The sequence below is a fragment of the Anomaloglossus baeobatrachus genome, chromosome 2, assembly GCF_048569485.1.
Source record: "Anomaloglossus baeobatrachus isolate aAnoBae1 chromosome 2, aAnoBae1.hap1, whole genome shotgun sequence".
NCBI lineage: Eukaryota > Metazoa > Chordata > Amphibia > Anura > Aromobatidae > Anomaloglossus > Anomaloglossus baeobatrachus.
Genome location: NC_134354.1, coordinates 86809651 through 86831245, shown reverse-complemented (window position 1 = coordinate 86831245; position 21595 = coordinate 86809651). Strand labels below are relative to the sequence as shown.

The 21595-nt window shown below is 40.3% G+C and overlaps 1 protein-coding gene across 1 annotated transcript in view; it reads left to right on the top strand.

The window, feature by feature from the left end:
* Nucleotides 1-1931: 1931 nt before the first annotated feature.
* Nucleotides 1932-21595, top strand: part of COL8A1 (collagen type VIII alpha 1 chain) — a 143919-nt gene continuing 124255 nt past the window's right edge. Inside the window, exon 1 of the mRNA XM_075335141.1 lies at nt 1932-2021. Coding sequence (XP_075191256.1) covers nt 1932-2021 — 90 coding nt within the window. The remainder of the gene's footprint in view (nt 2022-21595) is intronic.

Below are 21595 nucleotides of genomic sequence, written 5' to 3'. Positions count from 1 at the left end.
CACCGCTGCTCTTTCTGGGGAGCCCGGGAGTGATGGTACGGAGCAGCCAGTTGTTGATTTGCCCCTCCGTGGGTAGGGGTTGTGGTGCTCCCGGGGCCCAGTGATGGGATTGGAATGGTGGACAGGCGGGTCTGGGGCCTGTGGAGGTGCAGGGGCGCAGGGGCAGCGCTGTGCCGCACGGCACGGAGGTACTCACTCAGCCAGTAAACACGACACAGTTCTCAGTAAACAAACGGCTGGTTGGACGGGTCCCTCGGACGGTTCACGGTGCTGATGTTCCCTGCAGTTAGCGGTGACGGTCTCTTCCCTGCACCTATGAAAGTCTCTTTGGTAGCGATGGGTCCCCACCGGTTACCCACTCCTCGGCTTCAAGCTGGGCCGAAGGAGCCCTACTTTGCCCGCAGGCGCTGGCCCTGGGAAACTGGTGCCCTGGCGGTGGCGGTGTCTCCCCTTCACGGTCGGGCTGTTGCCTTCAATCGGGACTTGGTTGTTAGGAGACAGACGTCCCCTTCACTGACGGATTTGGCACATTATGGCGACTCCTAGCCTTGCCGGGATCCGAAAGGCCCCTGACCTGGTGCTGACTGTTCTTCGTATACTGCTCCGGTACCGCCGGGTCACCACCCGTCCGCGGTCCTTCCAGCAACCTCCGAGCAGTCCCCCTGCAGACTATCACCGCCGTCTGCTGACCTTGCTGTCACAGTCCGGGGCACACACCCGGACCAACTTCAGGCTTTACAAACTGTTTCTTTTCACTTTACTTCAGCTTCTCTCCTAAGCTCCTCTACCACTTCACTTCCTTCTACTTTCACTTCCCTCACTGTTCTGCCTGGTTTTCCCACCTCCAGGGCTGTGAACTCCTCGGTGGGCGGAGCCAACCGCCTGGCCCACCCCCTGGTGTGGACATCAGCCCCTGGAGGAAGGCAACAAGGATTTTGGGTTAGCTTGGTGTACCTGCAGGGAATGTGGGGTGCATGTGATGTTGTGACCTGTGACCCCTGGCTTGCCCAGGGCGTCACATGTGCATGACGCATCTACGTCATACACACTCGCCGGTCCTGCGCAGGCGCACTACAATACTTTGATCTGCCCTGCTCAGAGCAGATCAAAGTGCGCCTGCGTAGGACTCGAATGCCAGCGAGTGTGGATGACGTAGCCACGTCATGCACCGCGGCTTCAGAAGATGGAGGACGAAGATGGCCGATAGAGGTACTGCCGACACCGGACAACGGAGACGCCTATATGGCCAACCGTGCGACCGTTAGGTAAGTATTATAAAGTGTTTTTTATGTTCTCACAGCGGCCTGGGCTCTTATATACATCATGTTAGAATGCTGTATATAAGAGCCTGGTGGTGGTGGCCGCAGCTTATACGCCAAAAAAGTGGTGACAGGTTCCTTTTAAAAGTAAAAAACCCTAAATAGCACCTGCATGAAAGTCACATACTGATTGGGTGAAAGTATTCTCCCCTCCTCCACTACATCTGGTACCTGCTTATTACACTACTGGAGGACATAAAAAAGGACAAAACTGTCTTAGCATCCGCCTGTCTTTCTTCCAATGTCTTCTGTGCATTTTTTCTTATCTTGGACACTTTTTTATGTAATTACAGTTACTTTAACCATACAATGTATTAAAAAAAATCCCAGTTAAAGAAACTGTACTGTTCCTCTCCTCCTTAGACAGAACTTTTGCTGAGTTATGAGATAACAAGCTGTTCCAGGGGGATGGATGAATTTTACATGCATTTTCTTCCACTTGCACATTCTTTTTCTTCTTCTGCAGCCCATATGACTTTGCTTTTCCCTTTCTCATTTGCTCCCTGGTAAACAGAGTTCTGGGTGACTGTGCCTGCCTTGTCTGCCTGCTCCATTCTCAGCCCACCTACTACAGGAGAACTCTCCTCCCACCTGCAGATAAAAGCCAAGTGAATGTTACCAGCAGCTGATCAGAGCACTTTCTCAGTCCCTCACTGTCACATGTCTGCATCATACCTTTCTCTTGGATCTTGCATTACTAAGGTAAGATGATTGCATCTCCATCCTTGGCTTATATCTACCTACTCATTCAATAGGAAAAAGTTTAAAAAAAAGTTCAAAATACTTTTTTAACTTTGTAGCAAAAATATCAGTAAATGTTTTTCATATAGCATTTAATCAAATAATATAAGCTCAGGATTCTGCTGAAGGTATTTTATATATGTATGTTTTTGTTACTATATTTTGTAGGAGGTGCAATAAATAGACACCAAATATTGAACTTTGATGTAGGACAAAGTATTACTGCTGGGACTGGTAGCAGGTGTCCATACAGCAATGTGTGAAGCTCCATCTTCTCTGCAGGGATGTGTTGAATGTCAGTACAGACAGAAAGCAGGTGGAGAGTAACTCAAGAACTGATATTCTACTGCCTTTGGCTGCTAATCTTCTGATACTCCAAAACTAGGGCACTGTGTTGTACAGAAAGGATTTTCTGCTGGAAAATCCTGGTTATTAAAATTAGGAAGCAGTTGAATTAGTTTCACAGATGGGACTTAAGGAACTAATGTAGAAATAAAAAAACCAAGACATCTATTTTTTCTCATTTTTTATTTTTTTCTATGATTTGTCTTTAGTAGTAGAGCCATCGTGAGTACAGCCATATAACGGCATTGCCTTGTGTAAATATATGTATGTCTAGGAATAGTATGGTCCAGCCTTGTGTAAATATATGTATATCTAGGAATAGTATGGTCCAGCCCCTTGTCTAAATATATTTATGTCTAGGGATGGTATGGTCCAGTGTTGTGTAAATATTTACATATCTAGGAATGGTATGGTCCAGCCTTGTGTGAATATGTATGTCTAGGAATGGTATGGTCCAGACTTGTGTAAATATATGTATGTCTTAGAATGGTATGGTCCATCCTTCTGTAAATATATGTATTTCTAGGAATGGTATGTATGATTCAGCCTTGTGTGAATATGTGTAATCTTGGAATGGTATGGTCCAGAGTTGTGTAAATACAGTATATGTATGTGTTAGGAATGGTATGGTCCAGCCTTCTGTAAATATATGTATGTCCAGGAACGGTATGGTCCAACCTTGTGTAAATATATGAAATGTCTAGAAATGGTATGGTCCAGCCTTGTGTAAATATATGTGTCTAGGAATGGTATGGTTCAGCTTTGTGTAAACATATGTATGTCTAAGAATGGTATGGTCCAGCCTTCTGTAAATATATGAAGTGTCTAGCGATGGTATGGTCCAGCCTTGTGTGAATATATGTAACTCTTAGCTATGGTATGGTTCAACCTTGTATAAACTGTGTGTCTAGGAATGGTATGGTCCAGTGGAAGTATATAGTGTCTTCTTTCTTCGCATATTGAAAAAATGTTTAGAAATGGTCTCTAATGAAAACTCCAATTAAAAGCCCTGGCAATATAAACATGGGGATGATTATAGTCTCATCACATTCAGAAAAGTTTCAGCTTTAAACTATTTGGGGTTTTTGTGTAATTTGTTACTACGTAATATTACTTTAATTTGGATTGCCTATCATAAAGGAAAACGTTCTGCGCTTGATTCATTTTGGATAGTCCATTAGGATGGAACACAGCAAGTTTAATGGTTGATGTTACATTTTGAAGGAATGAAAAGGTTTATGCGTGACTAGACTATGAAAGGTCTTTTGGAAGCTCTCTTTGGGTAATTAAAAAGCTATATTTAAGTCATTTAGAAAAGTATAGGATTGAAAACATATGTGACCACATTTCTAATGAGTTTTGTGCAGTTTCTACCCATAACATCTGTAATGCTGTATATGGTGCACGTGGTAGAACTGTCCTTGTAATTGTCCTTGGATCTTGGTGATACACTCATTGTTCAGAACCTGGAAGGTCCATCAGCAGTAAACTTTTACTTACCTCTTGCCAGTTTTGAAGCCATAGACATGACATTAGAGATTAAAAGTTATATTTTTGCTGCTGTGTGAATTTTATAATGTGTTTTAAGACACCTAATGATAAGCAAGACTTTACTATAGTGGTCTGTGGTCAACATGCATTTCCCCAGAAGCACCTGTTCAGAGGCTTACAAAGAGGTGTGGGGCCCTCATTGTAAAAATTGAAATGTAGCCCCCTTTTGGTGTTGGTGTCACACCACTAGCCACCTGGGATATAGGTATTTTTTTATACCCTTGAGTTCTCTCACCTATCATGTTTATAGGGCTGACAAAAACATACAAGCGCTTTACTCATCCGTTTTTTTATCAGTCTCATATACTTAAAATTGATTTATAGGATATATTCTCTACTGCTCCCCACTGAACCTCTTCCTCATTGCAGTAGACCAATGGGCAGAAACAGTGGGGATCAGAAGCATGTTCTAGTGATTGTTGGGGATCCCAGAGATGAAGGCCCATGAATCAAATATTGATCACCGATCCGGTGCATTTAAAAATATCCATTGTAGGAACTCTTTTTTTTTTTAATCCCTACAATCTTGTTGTACACCATTCTTGCACAGGTTCAACTCTGTACCTTTGAGAATAAGAGATAAGAGAGTTCCTATGACAGCCACCTGGCCTACGTCTCCCTTCTCTGAGGTTCCTATCACAGCCACCTGGACTATGGCTCCCTTCTCTAAGGTTAATATCACAGCCACCTGGCCTATGGCTCCCTTCTCTGAGGATCCTATCACAGCCACATGGCCTACGGATCCCTTCTCTGAGGCTCCTATCACAGCCACATGGCCTACGGATCCCTTCTCTGAGGCTCCTATCACAGCCACCTGGCCTATGGATCCCTTCTCTAAGGTTCCTATCACAGCCAAGCACATGATCTGTCATACTAATATTTCCATCAAATTTTAGAATTCATCATTTGGTCAAAAGTTTGTTACAGATGTACATATCCCATTAGTTGGCATTTGTACTTGCCGATGAATGTAATACAAACCAATGAAGCAGACCATATATATTTACTAGACTTTTGGGGGGGGATAAATTCTTCATTTGGGCATATTTACCTGTTGATCAATCCTTCTTTTCTGTCTGTAATTTTACAAGAACAGCTTTCTCAAAAAGTCTGCACTGTATTCATTGGCAGCACATGTAATAAACACCAAAAAGGTAATAAAAAAATGGTATGAGAACCTGAAATGAAAAGCACAATTGTCATAAAAAGAAAAATTGAATAAAAACGATTTCATGTTGCTGTTTTTTTTAAAGACTTTGCCTTTTTTTTTACTATGGGGCTAAAAACTTGCAGGCAGGTAGTTATTAACTACCTGCCTTTTTTGCCTGGTGCCGATTTCTGCTGACTCAAAACAATCATGGACAGCTTCTACTGGCAAAACTGCTGCTTTATTTGTCCACATAGCAAAAGAACAGCTCTTCTTCTTCCGGGCTTTTCTGTTGACGGAGCGTTACTGCCATCTTCATGCTGATTGACCGCCAGCTTCCTGCAGTTAGGTAGGAACGTGGAGGAAGGTAGTTATTAACTACCTGCCTTTTCTGCCCTATGCCGATTTTTGCTGGCTCAGTACAGTCACAGACCGCTTCTGCTGCTGAACTGCTGCTTCATTTGTCCACATAGCAAAAGAACAGCTCTTCCTATTTCATTCTTTTCTGTCGACAGGACGTTACTGCCAACTTCATGCTGATTGACCGCCGGCTTCCCGCAGTTAGGTAACGGGGAGCCAGCTGTAAATCAACATATTGTTGGCAGTAACACCCCATTAACAGAGTAGAGTGGAAGAGAAGAAGCAGGTTTGTCGATATAATGTGGCCAGAAGCCGCAGAATCACCGGTAGAAGTGGTCCATGACCGTACTGAGCCGGCAGAGATAGGCATCAAGTAGAACAGCTGGCAACTGTTTGCCTGTAAGTTATTAGCCCCATAGGGAAAAATGAACAATGTCATGGACAACCCCTTTAAACTTTCTCTGTGGGAGTTTTACCCCATCTCTGGCATGTATTATACTACTATGTATATTGTTTTTTCTGACACATTGTCAAATCAAAGCGTATCTGGAAAAAACTGTAACTTTGACTTTTGATGTTATCAAATTGTTCTTTCAGTTCTTATACAAACACTGATGTTGCTATTTTCCACTAAGCTGGAGTTCTGGTCAAATCTCTGCTTTATATTAGTAAGTTACATTTCTATACAGCATTTGTATAATATCCAGCTCCTGACATTGAAGCAAAACCATAACAACATTTAGCTTTGGGGCACTGTAGCATGGAGAGTCTCCCAAAAAAGGATAATACAGCGGAAATTTCCTACAATGTCTGCGCTAGCGAATACTGAGATTTCATGGATGTTAAATGAGACTTCAGCTACTGGAACAAATCCCCATCTATGATCCCATCTGGTATTGATGTTTTCTTGAATTCTAATACTGTCATTCCAATGGTGAACCAACATTTTTGGATCCAAGACCTTTTTTAAATTAGATTTATTATTGTCTATTTTATGGGTAATAAATTGTGTTAACATAATTGAAATAATACTTGTTATTTGTCTGAAATGCTAGGTTTAGAAAAGTAGAGGAAACATTATAATACTACAGGAGTAGCTTTAAGGTTGGATGGTTGAAGTCGCACAATGGTCCCGACACCTGAGAAGTCCCCAGTAGTATAAATCGGACAAAGGAGATTCTGGTCCAGAATTTGCTTCATCTGATGCTATTATTCTTTACTTAACATCTACTGGATATGCCAGTACCTGCTTTTTTCACCCAAACCAAAGGCTCAATTTGCAGCTTTTGTACGGTATCTAACTACCCTGCAGAAGGCAAAGTGTTGATGTCCCTCTTGTTACTCGGTATGCAAGGCACATACCCTTATTGTTATCGTCCATCACTTAAAATCCTTCTTTTCAGAATGTCTTGAATTTTTTGCTTTGTGGAGTGATTACATGAAATTTGGGCAATTTTTTTGTGCAAGCCTCAGTGTTCGGAACCCCTGGTTTTGAAAATCTCATCATATCTTCACTGTCCTCATATCTTCAACTACAAGCCCATATTGAAATAAAGACAAAATAACTAGTCATTTAGAAGATCACATTTTTAGCTTAGTTTTACTCTGTAGAGAGAGCTTTAAGTTATATGTGTCCAAGTGTGTCCATCTATGGTTGTGATATGGCGTAACACTTGATGGCGAGTTTTGCTAGCAAATGAGTTTACTTTAGTATATATGTATAATGAGAAATCGGCGTCCTTAACCTAATTTTAGACGGATGGCCACTACTTTTACATTGATCGCTTATCCTTAGGAAAGTAATCAATGTCTGATCGGCTAGGGTCCGACACCTGGGTACTGCACATTCGCCTCTTATTCAAATATGTGCAGTACCCGGTCGACGCCGCTATCAGAAAACATTTCTGGTTGCCTGCTGCCACCCCCGGCACTGAGAACAGTTGATTGGCGGAGATGGGGTGTCCGATCAGACATGGATGACCTATACTAAGAATATGCCATCAATGTAAAAGTAGGGGACAACCTCATTAAAAAAGATAAGGGAAGGCACTTCATGAGGGCTCTAACCAGCCATTTTTCCTTGGTCAAACAGTATGGATATAAAGCTAGAGTCAGTAAACTTAATGCTCGCTCCGGTGAAAAAAAAAAACTGCCAAAACTCCGTCTTGGTTATGAAGCTATAAAAAGCACATTTCATCCAACCTAGTTTATCACTAATATCAGGGGTGGAAATTGACAACAGAAAGCCCTGGTGTGGTAAATCCAAAGATATTGTATTGCTCAAAAGACATTTATTTTGTTGGGATCTATTTATGCTATATGTGTCTAGTAGTTGTGATGTGATATTACACCTGTTGACAGTTTAGCTAGTATGTGGAATTATTGTAGTAAAATTGTATAGTGATAAATCTGAGTCCCTAAAGGGATATTCTCATCTCCAAGATCCTATGCCAATATGTAGTAGGTGTAATAATAATTATATTAGCAAATACCTCAAATTATATACTGTTCAGGAAGTAAAAACATTACTTCCATCTCCAATCCTAGTGATCATGTCATGGCATGAGCAACAGGAGTTGCTCAATCTTTATCGGATCATATAAGCTCTGCACTTTATATGGAAACCTAAACTCTTCCTGCAACTGGGGCCCATATGCCTATCCCAGTTACAGGGGAAATCACATTTTATATATATATATATATATATATATATATATATATATATATATATATATATATATATATATATATATATATATATATATATATATTTATTTTTATATATATATATATATATATGTGTACATATATATATATATATATATTTATATATACAGTATAAAGGATATATGTTAAAAAAAATGTTCCTATGCTGAGATAATCTTATACTGTGTATGTGTCTCTGCTATGTAATGTGTACTGGCTGTGTCTGACCTAACAGAACAGGGACATGGTCTGATCATACCACATCTCCTGGGCAAGGAGGAAGTTAAAAAAAAATATACAGACTTTGTACCACATGATCGAAAAAAGTCTTTCTTCGAGGTAAAACATTTTTTAAAAACAGTGTGGTTGTCTAACAGAGTTTTGCACAAACTTTGCCGACGATCATGGCGGTGTTGGGCTCTGACACTCCACCCAATGGTTTCTCTCGTTTCTGGGATCAACACAGTCAGACTCAGGTGTCAACCTGCTGTGTGCTGATTCCTTGGCAGGCTAGCAGGAGTTAGTCTTTGCTATTCTGCTTGTGAGGCTCCTTTGATCACATGTGGTGGGGAGGCCAATTACATCTGCTCCCCTCCTATTTAGGCTGGATAAAATAGTCTACCCATGCCAGCTATAGTTTATTCTGTATTGGTCTGTGAATTTTGAATTTTGGTGTCCCAGACCTTCTGGTGAAAGGGATGCTTTTTGCTTGGAGCGGTTATGGAGTTTACCCCTGTTTTGTACCTTCCTTCCTGCTCTAGTTTTTCTCTTAATCTCCTATTGCTTTATACCTCTGTGTGTGCGTATTGAGTGACAGAGTTTTGGTTTCCCCTGTTCGTCTATTTCTGTGGGTTTCATTTCATTCCTGGGGGAGAGGGAGGGGTATCAGTTTAGGACTCATCAGGAGCAGAGCCAGGTAGGAGACTCAGGGATCTCCACCATCAGGAGAATCCCTAAGATTAGAGATAGCTTAGGGCCCTCTAGTTTGAGAGTCACCATAGGAGCCCTGGTTTTCTGCTATCCAATAATCATCATGACACAGGGAAATCATCTCCAGCCCAGGAGATGTGGTATGTAGAGAGGAGCAAACCTTAGGTTCGGTTTTCAAAGCGAACACCAACCTTAAAAAATAGGGCATGGGCTCGAAGTTCGAATTCTTTACATGCGAACTTAACTCATGTGAGCCACACTATGCTTGAGTACACTTGGTGATCAGCCCTGTGCAAACTACTTGCAGCATTTGAACGGCTCTCTCTGGGTGTAACAACAGCATGATCAGATGTAGTGTGCAAAATCCACAGGCCAAAAACCCATCTATTGTCAAGTTGATGGGTAGAAAAACGTGGTCTCTCCATGCTGCTTCGGAGGTCATAAGAAGAGGACTGGATACGTGTTTAAAAGTTTTCCAAATGTCTTCAGGTACTTCGGTTTGTGCTAAAGAAGAAGTTTAAAAAACTTCGAAACGCGTCCAAAATAAACTGTAACAGTTCCTGCCCATATATCATATCTTCTTATGACCTCCACAACAGCAAGGAGAGACCATGATTTTTTACCCTTCAACTTACTTTGGCTGATATGAAATCTGAGATGTCATTATCCGTGAAGAGATTATTTTGCAAATTCCTCCCCATGGTGCTTTCCATGTAGACCTTCATACACCAAAAAATTCTCCTAAACAAGAATCAGTGGCCCCAGAGTTGTGTGTAAACTAACTCTGTTCACCTCAAGACTAAGAATTTTGGCAATTTTTGCATTTGCGGCTTTCTATGTTGATGTTAGATTGAAATAACTTGTATTTAAGTCCATTGTTTTAGGGCCATGTAGCAAGTCTTGAAACTATGTAATTTTTTTTTTTATATTTATGTTCCAGTAAAGATCCATCTTCCACTCCTCGCTTTGGAAACATTCACTGCTTCTTGTTAGATTGTGCTATTACAACTTGCCTAAAATCTGTCTGCTAATGGCATTAAAACTGTGCCCCTTTGCCAACAATAGCACATTTTTGATACTGCACACTATAGTAAGTTCAACTCCTGTTTAAGCCATTTAAGCCAAAAATCTGCAGCTTGCTTCAGGACAGCGCTCATTACGTCTCGAAATTAGGCGCTTTGCTTGTTCTATGAAGATTTTCATTGATATTCCAGTTTTATTAAAAGATTCTACACCTTTACTAAATTGCCAAAATGTGGAAATGTTATGATTTCCTGCTCTTAGAGGTATTCAAGGCAGAAAAGATATGGCTTTAAATAAAAAATAGAAGATTTGATATGAGAACCAGCAGCAGTGGAACATGTATTGGCAAGGCTGAAAATTGATGAGTATGTCATGGGTTGTTTTTTTTTTTTTAAAAAAAAACAAACACTTCCCAGCTGCTATTTTATTGTATCTGTTTGAAGCAAATCGCAAAAAAATTGGAATCTGAATTACATTTTCAAATTAAATTTGCTTATCTGTGCTATTTATTTTAAAAAAAATACAGTATTGTGCTTTTGACATGTATGAAAAAATCCCAAAAATAAGAATATTTAAAAAAAAAAATATAGAAGTGTTAAGAGTTTATTTTTTATTAATTATTCAAATGTAAAGGGAATAAACAAAAGGGAAATCTAAATCAAATTGATATTTGCTTTCAAAACAGAGATTTGTGCAGTATTATATTCAGGTGCATGAGTAATCGATTATATCAAATAGGTGATATGAAAATGATGATCATTATGAAGGTTAAAACAGAGTAATTGAGAAACAGACACTGATGTGCTGGAGGTTTAAAGCTGAGTGAGGAACAGAGAAACTTTGCTACACGGGTGAGGTTGTGGAAGACAGTTTCAATTCAAAGATCATAAATCATGGAGAGACTGATTGCAGCTTAAGACACAAGGTAGTTATAATGCATCCGCAAGGTCTCTCCCATAGGAACATTTCAAAGCAGACTGGAATTTCAAGATATGTCCTCTTCTTCTCAAGAAACATCAAGAAATGGAGGACTGCTGACTAAGGAAACTTAATGCAGCAAATGAAAGACTTTCTTACTTCCTTTCAATATCAGATGTTCTGCAGTGCCATTAGCTCAGAACTGATAGCAATCACTGGCTGAGACCCAGATATACTCATTACTGTTCAGAGAAGTATGGCCAAAAGTGGTCTTCATGGAAGAATTGTGGCCAAAAAGCCATACCTTCAACATGTAAGAATGTAGAACTGAAAAGACAAACAGGTGCAGATGGTGTCTTACCTGGCGGCACCAGTTAGGAAGTTCAAGAATTGCACTAACCTGATTTGGTTGAGTAGAGACACAACCACTAAGGCGTGTAACCAAAGGCTGGCTGCTGCAGAACCTACATTAATAGGTGATGAAAGTTAAAAGATAGGAATCCGCACTGCCAGAGGAAGGAGGATCCCTGAAGATAGATCAAGTTAAAACATCGATTTTTATTTTCTCCGCATTTCGGATTTATTCCAACTACTCCTTCAGGACACAGTCAGTAAAGTACATGAAAGACACGTCATGCTTACTTCCTTTCAATATCAGAAGATGTTAAGCAGTTCCATTAGCTCAGAACTGATAGCAACCGATGGGACCCAGATATAATCATTAGTGTTCAGAGAAGTATAGCTAGAAGTGGTCTTCATGGAAGACTTAAGGCCAAAAAGCCACACCTTTAACATGGAAACAAGGCCAAGCAACTCAGCTATGCAAGAAAACATAAATAATGGGGTGCAAAATAATTGCAGAAGGTGGTCTGAAAAGATGAATCAAAGATTTTTGGGTGTAATAGAAGGCAGTATGTTTGATGAAGAGCTGGAGAGCAGTACAATAAGTGTCTGTATGAATAGTGAGGCATGGTGGACATCCTTGCTATTTTAGCGTTACCTTTTTGCAAATGGAGATGGGGATCTGGTCAGGATTAATGGTGTTCCTAATGCTGAGAAATACAGTTGACAATTATCCAGCATGTAAGAAGATCAGGGAAGCGTCTGATTGGCTCCAAATGTATTCTACAGAATAACAAAAACGGCAAAGACAATGTTATTAAGAACTATCTTCTGTGTAAAGAAGAACAAGGAGTCCTGGAGGTAATGAACCGGCCCCTACAGAGCCCTGATCTTCACATCAATCTGTTTTGGATTATATGAAAATACAGAAGGATTAGCAAAAACAACATCCACAGAAGATCTGTGTTTAGTTCTCCAAGATGTTTGGAACAACCTCCCTGCTGAGTTCATTTAATATCTGTGTATAAGTGTACCTAGAAAAATTGATGGTGTTTTGAAAACAAAACGCGGTCACACCAAATACTGCTATGATTTAGATTTCCCTTTTGTCAGTCACTTTACATTTTGTTGATTGATCAGAATAAACTATTAACACTTGTATTTCATAGTATCATAGTATCATAGTTTTTAAGGTTGAAGGGAGACTCTGAGTCCATCTAGTTCAATCCGTAGCCTAACATGTTGATCCAGAGGAAGGCAAAAAAAAACCCCAATGTGTCAAACAAGCTCCAATGGGGAAAAAAATTCCTTCCTGACTCCACATCCGGCAATCAGACTAGTTCCATGGATCAACACCCTGTCATAAAATCTAATATACATAATTGGTAATATTATATTTTTCAAGAATGGCGTCCAGGCTCTGCTTAATTGTTAGTAGGGAATCACTCATTACAACATCATGCGGCAGAGAGTTCCATAGTCTCACTGCTCGTACAGTAAAGAATCCTCGTCTGTGATTATGATTAAACCTTCTTTCCTCAAGACGTAGCGGATGCCCCCGTGTTCCAGTCGCAGGCCTAGGTGTAAAAAGATCTTTGGAAAGGTCTCTGTACTGTCCCCTCATATATTTATACATTGTGATTAGATCCCCCCTAAGCCTTCGTTTTTCCCAACTAAATAACCCCAAGTTTAATAACCTGTCTTGGTATTGCAGCCCACCCATTCCTCTAATAATCTTGGTCGCTCTTCTCTGCACCCTATTTTTTAGAGCATTCTTACTTTACAGCATTTTTTAAACACCTAACTAAAACCTTGGCGTAGTACCGTATGTTAAAAATTTTTGTGAATAATTTCTTAAAATATCTTTATATCCGTTAGATATGAAACCATGTAAAAGTCTCCTTTTACTTCCTTCTAAGCTCTTGAAAATGAAAGCTGCTCTGTGATTGGTTGAGGCAACACAGGCAGTTTTTCTATTAGACAGCTTGTATAGGGGATGACTTTCAATCTAGAGAATACACCTTTAACAGTAGGTGATGAAGCAGCTCACCTCCTCGCCCTCCCTTCACAATTACCTTTGTCTAGATAAGAGCATGCTCAAGAAATACTTCGAGAGATGTCAAAGTTCAAAGGCCATTATTCTATTTAGAGGTGTATGTGGGGGCCATTCTACTATTTGGAAGGCTATGTGTGGGCCATTATACAGTTTGTGGGGCTATGTGGGGGCCATTATACTATTTGGAGGTCTATGTGGGGGCCAGTATACGATGTGGTGGCCGTTATACAGTTTGCAGGGTTGTGGGGACCATTATAATATTTCGAGGGCCCATAATATAGTTTACAGCCCTATGTGGATTCTATTATACAGTTTCCAAGGCTATGTGGGGGCCATAATTCTATTTGGAGGCTATTATATAGTTTGCAGGGCTAGGTTAGGGCCATTATACAATTTTGAAGGCTGTGAGGGGGCTATTGGATAGGTGTATGGGGCCAGTTATGCTGTTTTGAGTGCTCTGTTGGGGCCATTATTCTGTCTATTAAGTTAGTAATTCTCTAATTTGGCTTACTTAATATAGGACACAGATGGGTTTATATACGGTAAACACTATGCAGTACTCTGCAAATAATGAATATATGATTCCCATTATTGCTACATGTGTAAAAAATGTGTGATACTTAGGTAGCATTTCTTTTCATCCAAAAAAATGTGTAAGTCCAACCAGACCTCAAATAAACAGAATAAGAGATTACAACCTGTCTGGGAAAGATGGGTAGATAAGGGGGCCTGTCCTGTCCTGTTTCTCCTCTGGTTTTTCCCACTTTATTTAGCACAAGGCTTGCACTCATATTTGGAGATATGAATCATTTCTGAAGAATATTTGAGAGATTTAACCTCTGAAAAGTTAAATTCATCCCTGATCTTTATTAAATCTGTTCTGGAGGCTAAATTCCCAAATATGGAAAGTTCCATGCACCTTAAGAGATCAGTCGCCACAATAATATTTAGTAGAAATAACTTGAAAAGGGACAAAATATCAAACAGGTAATTCAGTATTTATGTACTGTATTTATTTGCTGCCTTAACATTTTAGCAGAGAGCAATAAATGGAATGAAACATGGTAAAAAAAAACCAAAAGATTACCGCATTGTAAGATCAATGTGGGCAGGTGATTATTAAAATGAATATCTATCCATATGCTGTTTTTGAACTGTTGTATTGGCAAAGCCCTGGCTTTAAAAATCAGCAGCCAATAAAATCAAGTTTAACCAACGTTATTATTCAAATCAGGTTTTTGTTTTTTGTTTTTTTAAATATCACAATCTGTATTAAAAAAAAATACATAAATAGAAATCTTGAAATTTTCATATTGGCCTCTGGGGCTTTTTTAGAGTAAGTTTATGTTGTTTCATGTGACAGCACATGTACATTATCTGCAATGACCAGACCCCACCCTATCATTGGTATTAAAGCATCAAATGAGCATGTGCAAAAATCAAGGTGTAGGGAAGGTGAGCAGGGTGAGCTGTGACATCATGATTTGTGGATCTTGTGTATATAATTGTTACCTGTAAAGATGAGTGGACCTGTGGAAGTTCAGTTCCTTAGGTTCTGCTGGACTTTAGATAAAGTTTGGTTTGGGACCAGGAGATGACCTGAACCCCAATGAAAGTCACTAATTGGGTAGTTCAAGTCTCCACCCACATGCAGCCAGCCATAAGCAGATCCCTTCCGAGGCCAGGGTTTGTTTTTGTTTGGTGCACACTGCATCCGATCATGCTCTTACCCCCAATGAGAGCCATTCAAACACTACAAGTGGCTCCCACTGGGTTGAGCACTGAGTGTACCCGAGCACAGTGATGCCCATTTGAGTGATTTGCATACATAAAGCACTCGAACTCTGTAATTTGGGAAAAGTCTGTGTTCGGTACGAAAACTAAACACTGAACCTCGGGTTTGCTCAGCTGTAGTTACCTGTGATTCTAATCCTGCCTCTTGTGATAAGGAAACTTCTGTAAACTCTTGCTGAAATTACAGGAAGTTTAAGTCTAAAGCCCAAATGGCCAATATCATGCTCTAGAAAAATAAAAACATTCCCCCAAATTTCGTAAACATACATGTATCATAAATACCTGATTTAAACAATAGGTCATTTTCTGATGATAACTTCCCTTTAAAGGGAATCTGTCAACAGGTTTTTGCTATGTAAGCTTAAGGACAGCATGCTGTAAGAGTTAAAAAACAACTATGCCTTTCTTATGTGTGTGTGAGCTATTGGTTAGTTAAACTAATGGCTTTATTACCCTGTTAATAACATTGCTAGGCCTAGCTGACTCATGCCCAGGAGTCCGACACGCCCCCTTCTGTGAATGACACCTCACAGTCAATGCACAATCTCTATTGAGAGCCTGATGTTTGCGGGGACAGCTCCCTGGGTTCAGCTACATGCTTGAAATTCAATTCTTTGATTGTGTAAGAACCGCTGTAGCCAGTAATCTAAGTGATACACCGTTGGATTCTGAATCTCTTTGCCTTTATTATGATGCTGTTATATGAAGTTGAAAAATCCTGCTGAAGTATTCCCTTTAAGTAAGACTATGTTCACACCAAATGCAGTGTTTACTTGACGTATATGTTGGATAATGCTGAAAATACTTATAGGGTGCTATTGTGTGTATTAGTGTTCTTTTGACACTTTGGCTAGTCGGTATGCCCTTTTTTTTTTACCCATAATGAAAATTGTACTAAGCTATGATACGAAAGTTATCCTGAAAAAAATGTATATTGTTTAAAGCATAAATGACAAATTGCAAATCCAGAATCCAAATCCAAGGTTTCTTAAAACATCTCTTTTATTAGAAAAATATTATTAAAAAAGTCAATTTTCCATGTCCATAAAACCGCATTACAGCAGTGTAAAGGGGAGGACGCATCCCGGATGCATAACGTCCTTAATCTGAAGCTCCAAAAATAAACAAATAGAAATATTGGCATAGGGTCCCTCATATTAAGATACCGAGCACACTACAGGCTGCAGCCCCCAGCCATGCGATTATCTTGGCTGTGTATCAAAATCAGAGGAACCGCATGAGGCTTTTTTTATTTATTTAAATAAAAAATGTAAAAAATTGCATGCAGTCCCCCCTCCCCAAAATTTTGTTACCTAGCAAAGATAAAACCCGACAACTGAAGACTGGTATTCTTGGCGGAGGGCCATGTGAACCTAAAGCATTGGCTGCAACTTACTTGAGTGACGTCACCGCTCATCACAGCTCAATCTCTGCCTTAAGTCCATGGTCATGTTCCAGAGTTGGGATCGTCGTGGGACCTTGTGTGGATTTTGTTGGACCTGGAGGGGTGCTTTTGTGGTTAATAAAGTGGTGAAAGAGGGTGCTTTTTTGCAATTTATTTCAAATAATTTTACATACAGATTAGTAATGGGGGTCTCATAGACCCTTCCCATCACTAATCTAGGGCTTAGTGGCAGCTCTGAGCTGCTATTAACCCCTTATTTCACTGATTGCCACCACACCAGGGAAATCAGGAAGAACAGAGTAATGTTCTGGGATTGTCACATCTAATACTTTGTGGGCCCAGTAAGCATAGGTCTTATCAAGCGTAGAATACCAGACCCCAGCTGTCGGGCTTTATCTTCGCTGGGTATCAAAATTGGGGGGACTGCATGCCGTATTTTTAAATTATTTAAATAATTTAAAAAAAATAAAAAGCTGCATGCAGTTCCTCTTATTTTGATACACAGTCAAGGTAACGCATGGCTGGGGGCTGCAGCCTGTAGCTGTAGGCTTTAGCTCTGCTATGTATCACAATATGGCAATTTTTATTTATTTATTTTTATACCATGATAGATGGACACAATGTCTGTGATTGGAAGCAGTCAGACATGCTGTCACTCGCGGTGGGAGCGCATCTGACTGCAACCAATCACAGATGCCGGTGTGTGAGGAAAGCGGTAAATATGCATGATGCTAGTGAGTGGCCCTGGAAGTAGAAGGAGAACACTGCAAAAATGACATAAAATATGGGCTAAAAACCATGACAAAAATGCAGAAAACCACCAGGAGACTTCTTGCCACAAGATAAGGTTTTGCTGCAGAAAAAGACGCAACAAAAACGCCCTGTGTGAACATTGGCTTACACTACAACAGGTGAGAGTTTCTTGACTACCGTTATTAGAAGGTTCCTGGTTAAATTTAAACCAGTGAGTCACAAATGCTAATATGGTTCATATGATACAAGGATGTAACAGAGCTTTTTGACTCCGATTAAGCCATGCCTTCACTAGTCGAAAATATGTCATCAATGTATCCCTAAGGCTATGACCACAAATTGTGCTGTCCCTCATTATAAGCACAGTATAAACCCACCAGAGGTATTACAAATATGTCCTGGCATGCACTGTTCCCTCTAAACTGTGTGCTCTGGAAATGATACCAGATTCTGCAAAGAGATATACAGTATATCACAAAAGTGAGTACAGTTCTCACATATTTGGAAATATTTTATTATATCTTTTCATGGGACAACACTGATATGACACTTTGGTATACTCTGTTATATAACTGTCAGTGTACAGCTTATATAACAGTGTACATTTACTGTGCCCTCTAAATAACTTAAGACACAGTCATTACTGATAAAATTTCTGGCAAAAAAGTGAGTACACCCCTAAGTGAAAATGGTCAAATTGTGCCCAATAAGCCATTTTCCCTCCCTAGTGTCATGTGACTAATTAGTGTTACAAGGTCTCAGGTGTGAATGGGGAGCAGGTTGTTAAAGTTGGTGCTACCGCTCACACACTCTCTCATACTGGTCATTGGAAGTTCATCATGGCACCTCATGGCAAAAAATTCTCTGAGGATCTGAAAAAAAAATAATTATTGTTCTACATAAAGATGGCCTAGGCTATAAGAAGGTGGCCAACACCCTGCAACTGAGCTGCAGCACGGTGGCCAAGACCATACGGTGGTTTAATAAGACAGGTTCCACTCAGAACAGGAATCAGCTTAATTGACCAAATAAATTGAGTGCACATGATCAGCATCATATCCAACCAAAGGTTGTCATTTTAAAATAGATGTACAGGAGCTGCCAGCAGTGGTTAAACGGGTGGGGGGGGGGTCATCCTGAATGTGCTCAGACCATAAGCCACCCACTGCATAAAATTGGTCTGCATGGTTGTTGCCCCAGATAGAAGCCTTTTTTTAAAGATGATGTACCAGAAAGTCCACAAACAGCTTGCAGGAGACAAGCAGACTAATAACATGATTTACTGGAATCATGTCCTGTTGTCTGAGACCAAAATAAACTTGTTTGGTTCAGATGGTGTCAAGCATGTGTGGCAGCAACCAGTTGAGGTATGCAAAGAGAAGTGTTTCTAGCCTACATTCAAGCATGGTGGTGGGAGTGTCACGGTTTGGGGCTGTGTGAGTGCTGTCGGGTTTTGGGAGCTTCATTGAGGTAACCATGAATGCCAACATGTACTATGATATCCAGAAGCAGAGTATGATTCACTCCCTTTAGCAGTATTCCAACATGATGATAACAACCCAAACACACCTCCAAGATGACCACTGACTTGCTTAAAAAATTGAGGGTAAAGGTGCTGAACTGGCCAAACATGTCTCCAAATCTAAACCCTATTAAGCATCTGTGGGGAATCCTCAAACACAAGGTGGAGGAGTGCAAGATTTCTAACATCCACCAGCTCTGTAATATCATCGTGAAGGATGGTAGAGGATCCTGCGTCTCCTATGAAGCTCTAGTGAACTCCATGCCCAAGAGAGTAAAGGCAGTGCTTGAAAATAATGGAGGCCACACAAAATATTGACACTTTGGCACTTCAGTGTTGTCCCATAAAAAGATATCATTCAAAATTATCAAAAATGTCAGGGTGTACTCTTTTTTTGTGATATACTGTATTTGTAATAGGGCTTATCAACCTTCAAGATTGCTCAGTTTATAGGGAACATTGCTGGCATGTACTTTTGACTTTGAAAGGGTTCTCAAAGAATGTGATTAAAAAAATGGCCACCTTCACATATTTCAAGCTGCTGTTCTTCTAAGCCATATGTAAGTATGGATTGCAGCCTGAAGAAATACGGCTTGAGTTGAGACATGTGTCTCAACTGTCACGGGAGCAGCATTGTGAACAAACATAACTGATTTGCTGACATTGTGCAGGGCTGTAGTAGGAGAAAAAGAAAACTTCTCTTAAGCATTGTTTCTTCAGGATGCAGACTGAAGTGACATGGGGGTGGACAGGTTAAGCTTGAAATATGTGATGATAGAAAATGTTCAATTATAATCAACTTCTCAAAGAACTCCTTAAAATCATTAGACTCTGTAGGCTACACTTTTGCTTGGTCTACTAATAAATTTGTAGCCCCTCCAAAAAAAAAAAGTATTGAGTGCCTTCACAATTTCACAATTTTTTTTGTTAGAATTGTAAAACAATTTTCTTTCAATGTTCCTGTTGACTAAAAGCGCCAAATGATGGGTTGACATTTTCTGAGATCATTTTTCAAAATGTATGCACTATTGCAATGAAATATGACACTACAATATACATAAAACAAAATTTAATATTAACAGATAGTCACTGCTCATCTTCCCCCTGCACAATGGCCACTGCAGAGATCACAGAGAATGCTTAGAAAACTCTCTCATAGACTTCATAAATAGGGATGGGTGAACCCGAAATGTAAAGTTCGGGGTCCGTACCAAACACATGGTGTTCTTGCACACGACCCTGAACACGAGCTTTCTGGGACATTCGTGTTACAGTTCGTGTAACCGTTCGAGTCCAGTGGCTGTTAAAAAAGCACGTTATTAAAAAAACAGTATGATCATACTTACAGGTCCTGCGACGTCCTGCAGACTCTATCTCCCACCACTTCTGCTTCCGCGTCCGTCTGGTTATTGCTGTTCCCCCCGGTAAGCACCCTTGGCTAAAATAACCTACCGTGATGTCATACCCATGTGACCAGTCACGTGTGAATGTTGTATTACTTCATTGGCTACAGACTGGTCATGTGAGTATGACGTAATTACAGGTCCTGGTGCACCGTGATGCGAGTGTCATCGCATCACGGCGCACAATCTCCTGACGGCAGCGGGTCAGCTGTATGTAATTCCACAGCTGAAGCGCTCCTGTCGGGAGAGTGGGGTTATGCAATGTGAGATGCAAGTACAATCATCCCCTCACTGTCAGCCTGCTGTATCGCTATGTGCAGAGTGTTGTAGCAGACCTGACATGGCTCTCTGTGCTTCTCACTGTGTATTGACACTGTCTGTGCACAGTAATGAAGCAGAGTTGACATTGTGCTTTGCTTCTCACTGTGTATAGACTGTGTCTGCAGAGAGTGATGAAGCTGACTTTGCTGTCCCTGCGTATTACGTCGGACTAAGGATTTTTTTATAATAAAGGTGGAGTCTCTAAATGTTTTTTTGTTTTATTTCTAATAAAATAAAATTCTCTGTGTTTGTTTTTTTTACTGTTTCCTATAAATTCATGGTGGCCATGTCTAATTTGGAGTGACACCATGAATTTCGGGCTGAGTGCCATCTGAGAATACAAAGCTGGTATTAACCCCTTTATTACCCAGTGAGCCACCGCCATCACGGCCGCTTGATGAGCCGGGTAAAGCGCCTGGAAATGGCACTAAGAAACAATGCACCATTTCCAGGGGTGGCTGCAGGCTGCCGAGAATCCCACCACCCAGCTGCCTGGCTTTACTTGACTGGTAATCAGAATACAGCGTGAGCCCACGCATTTTTTTTAAATTATTTTTTTAAATAAAAAAAATGAATGTGCTTCCCTGTATTTTGATTGCCAGCTAAGGTAACGCCAGGCAGATGGGGGTGGTAGCTTGTAGCCGTCTGCTTTATCTGCGCTGAGAATCAATTATACCTCGGAGCGCTACGTCATTTTATTTAATGAGTTATTTATTTTTACAGTACTGTGATGTCAGGCAATCAAAATACAGGGAAGCCCATTTTTTTTAGTTATTTAAATAAATAATTAAAAAAAAATGCGTGGGCTCCCGTTGCAGTTTTTGTATTTCTAGCTAAGGGTAATCCAAGCAGCTACGGGCTGCTAACCCCAACTGCTTGGTGTTACCTTCACTGGCAATGGAAGATCCAGGGAAGCATTTCTTTTAAGTTTTTTGCCAAAAACTAAAAAAAAAAATGAG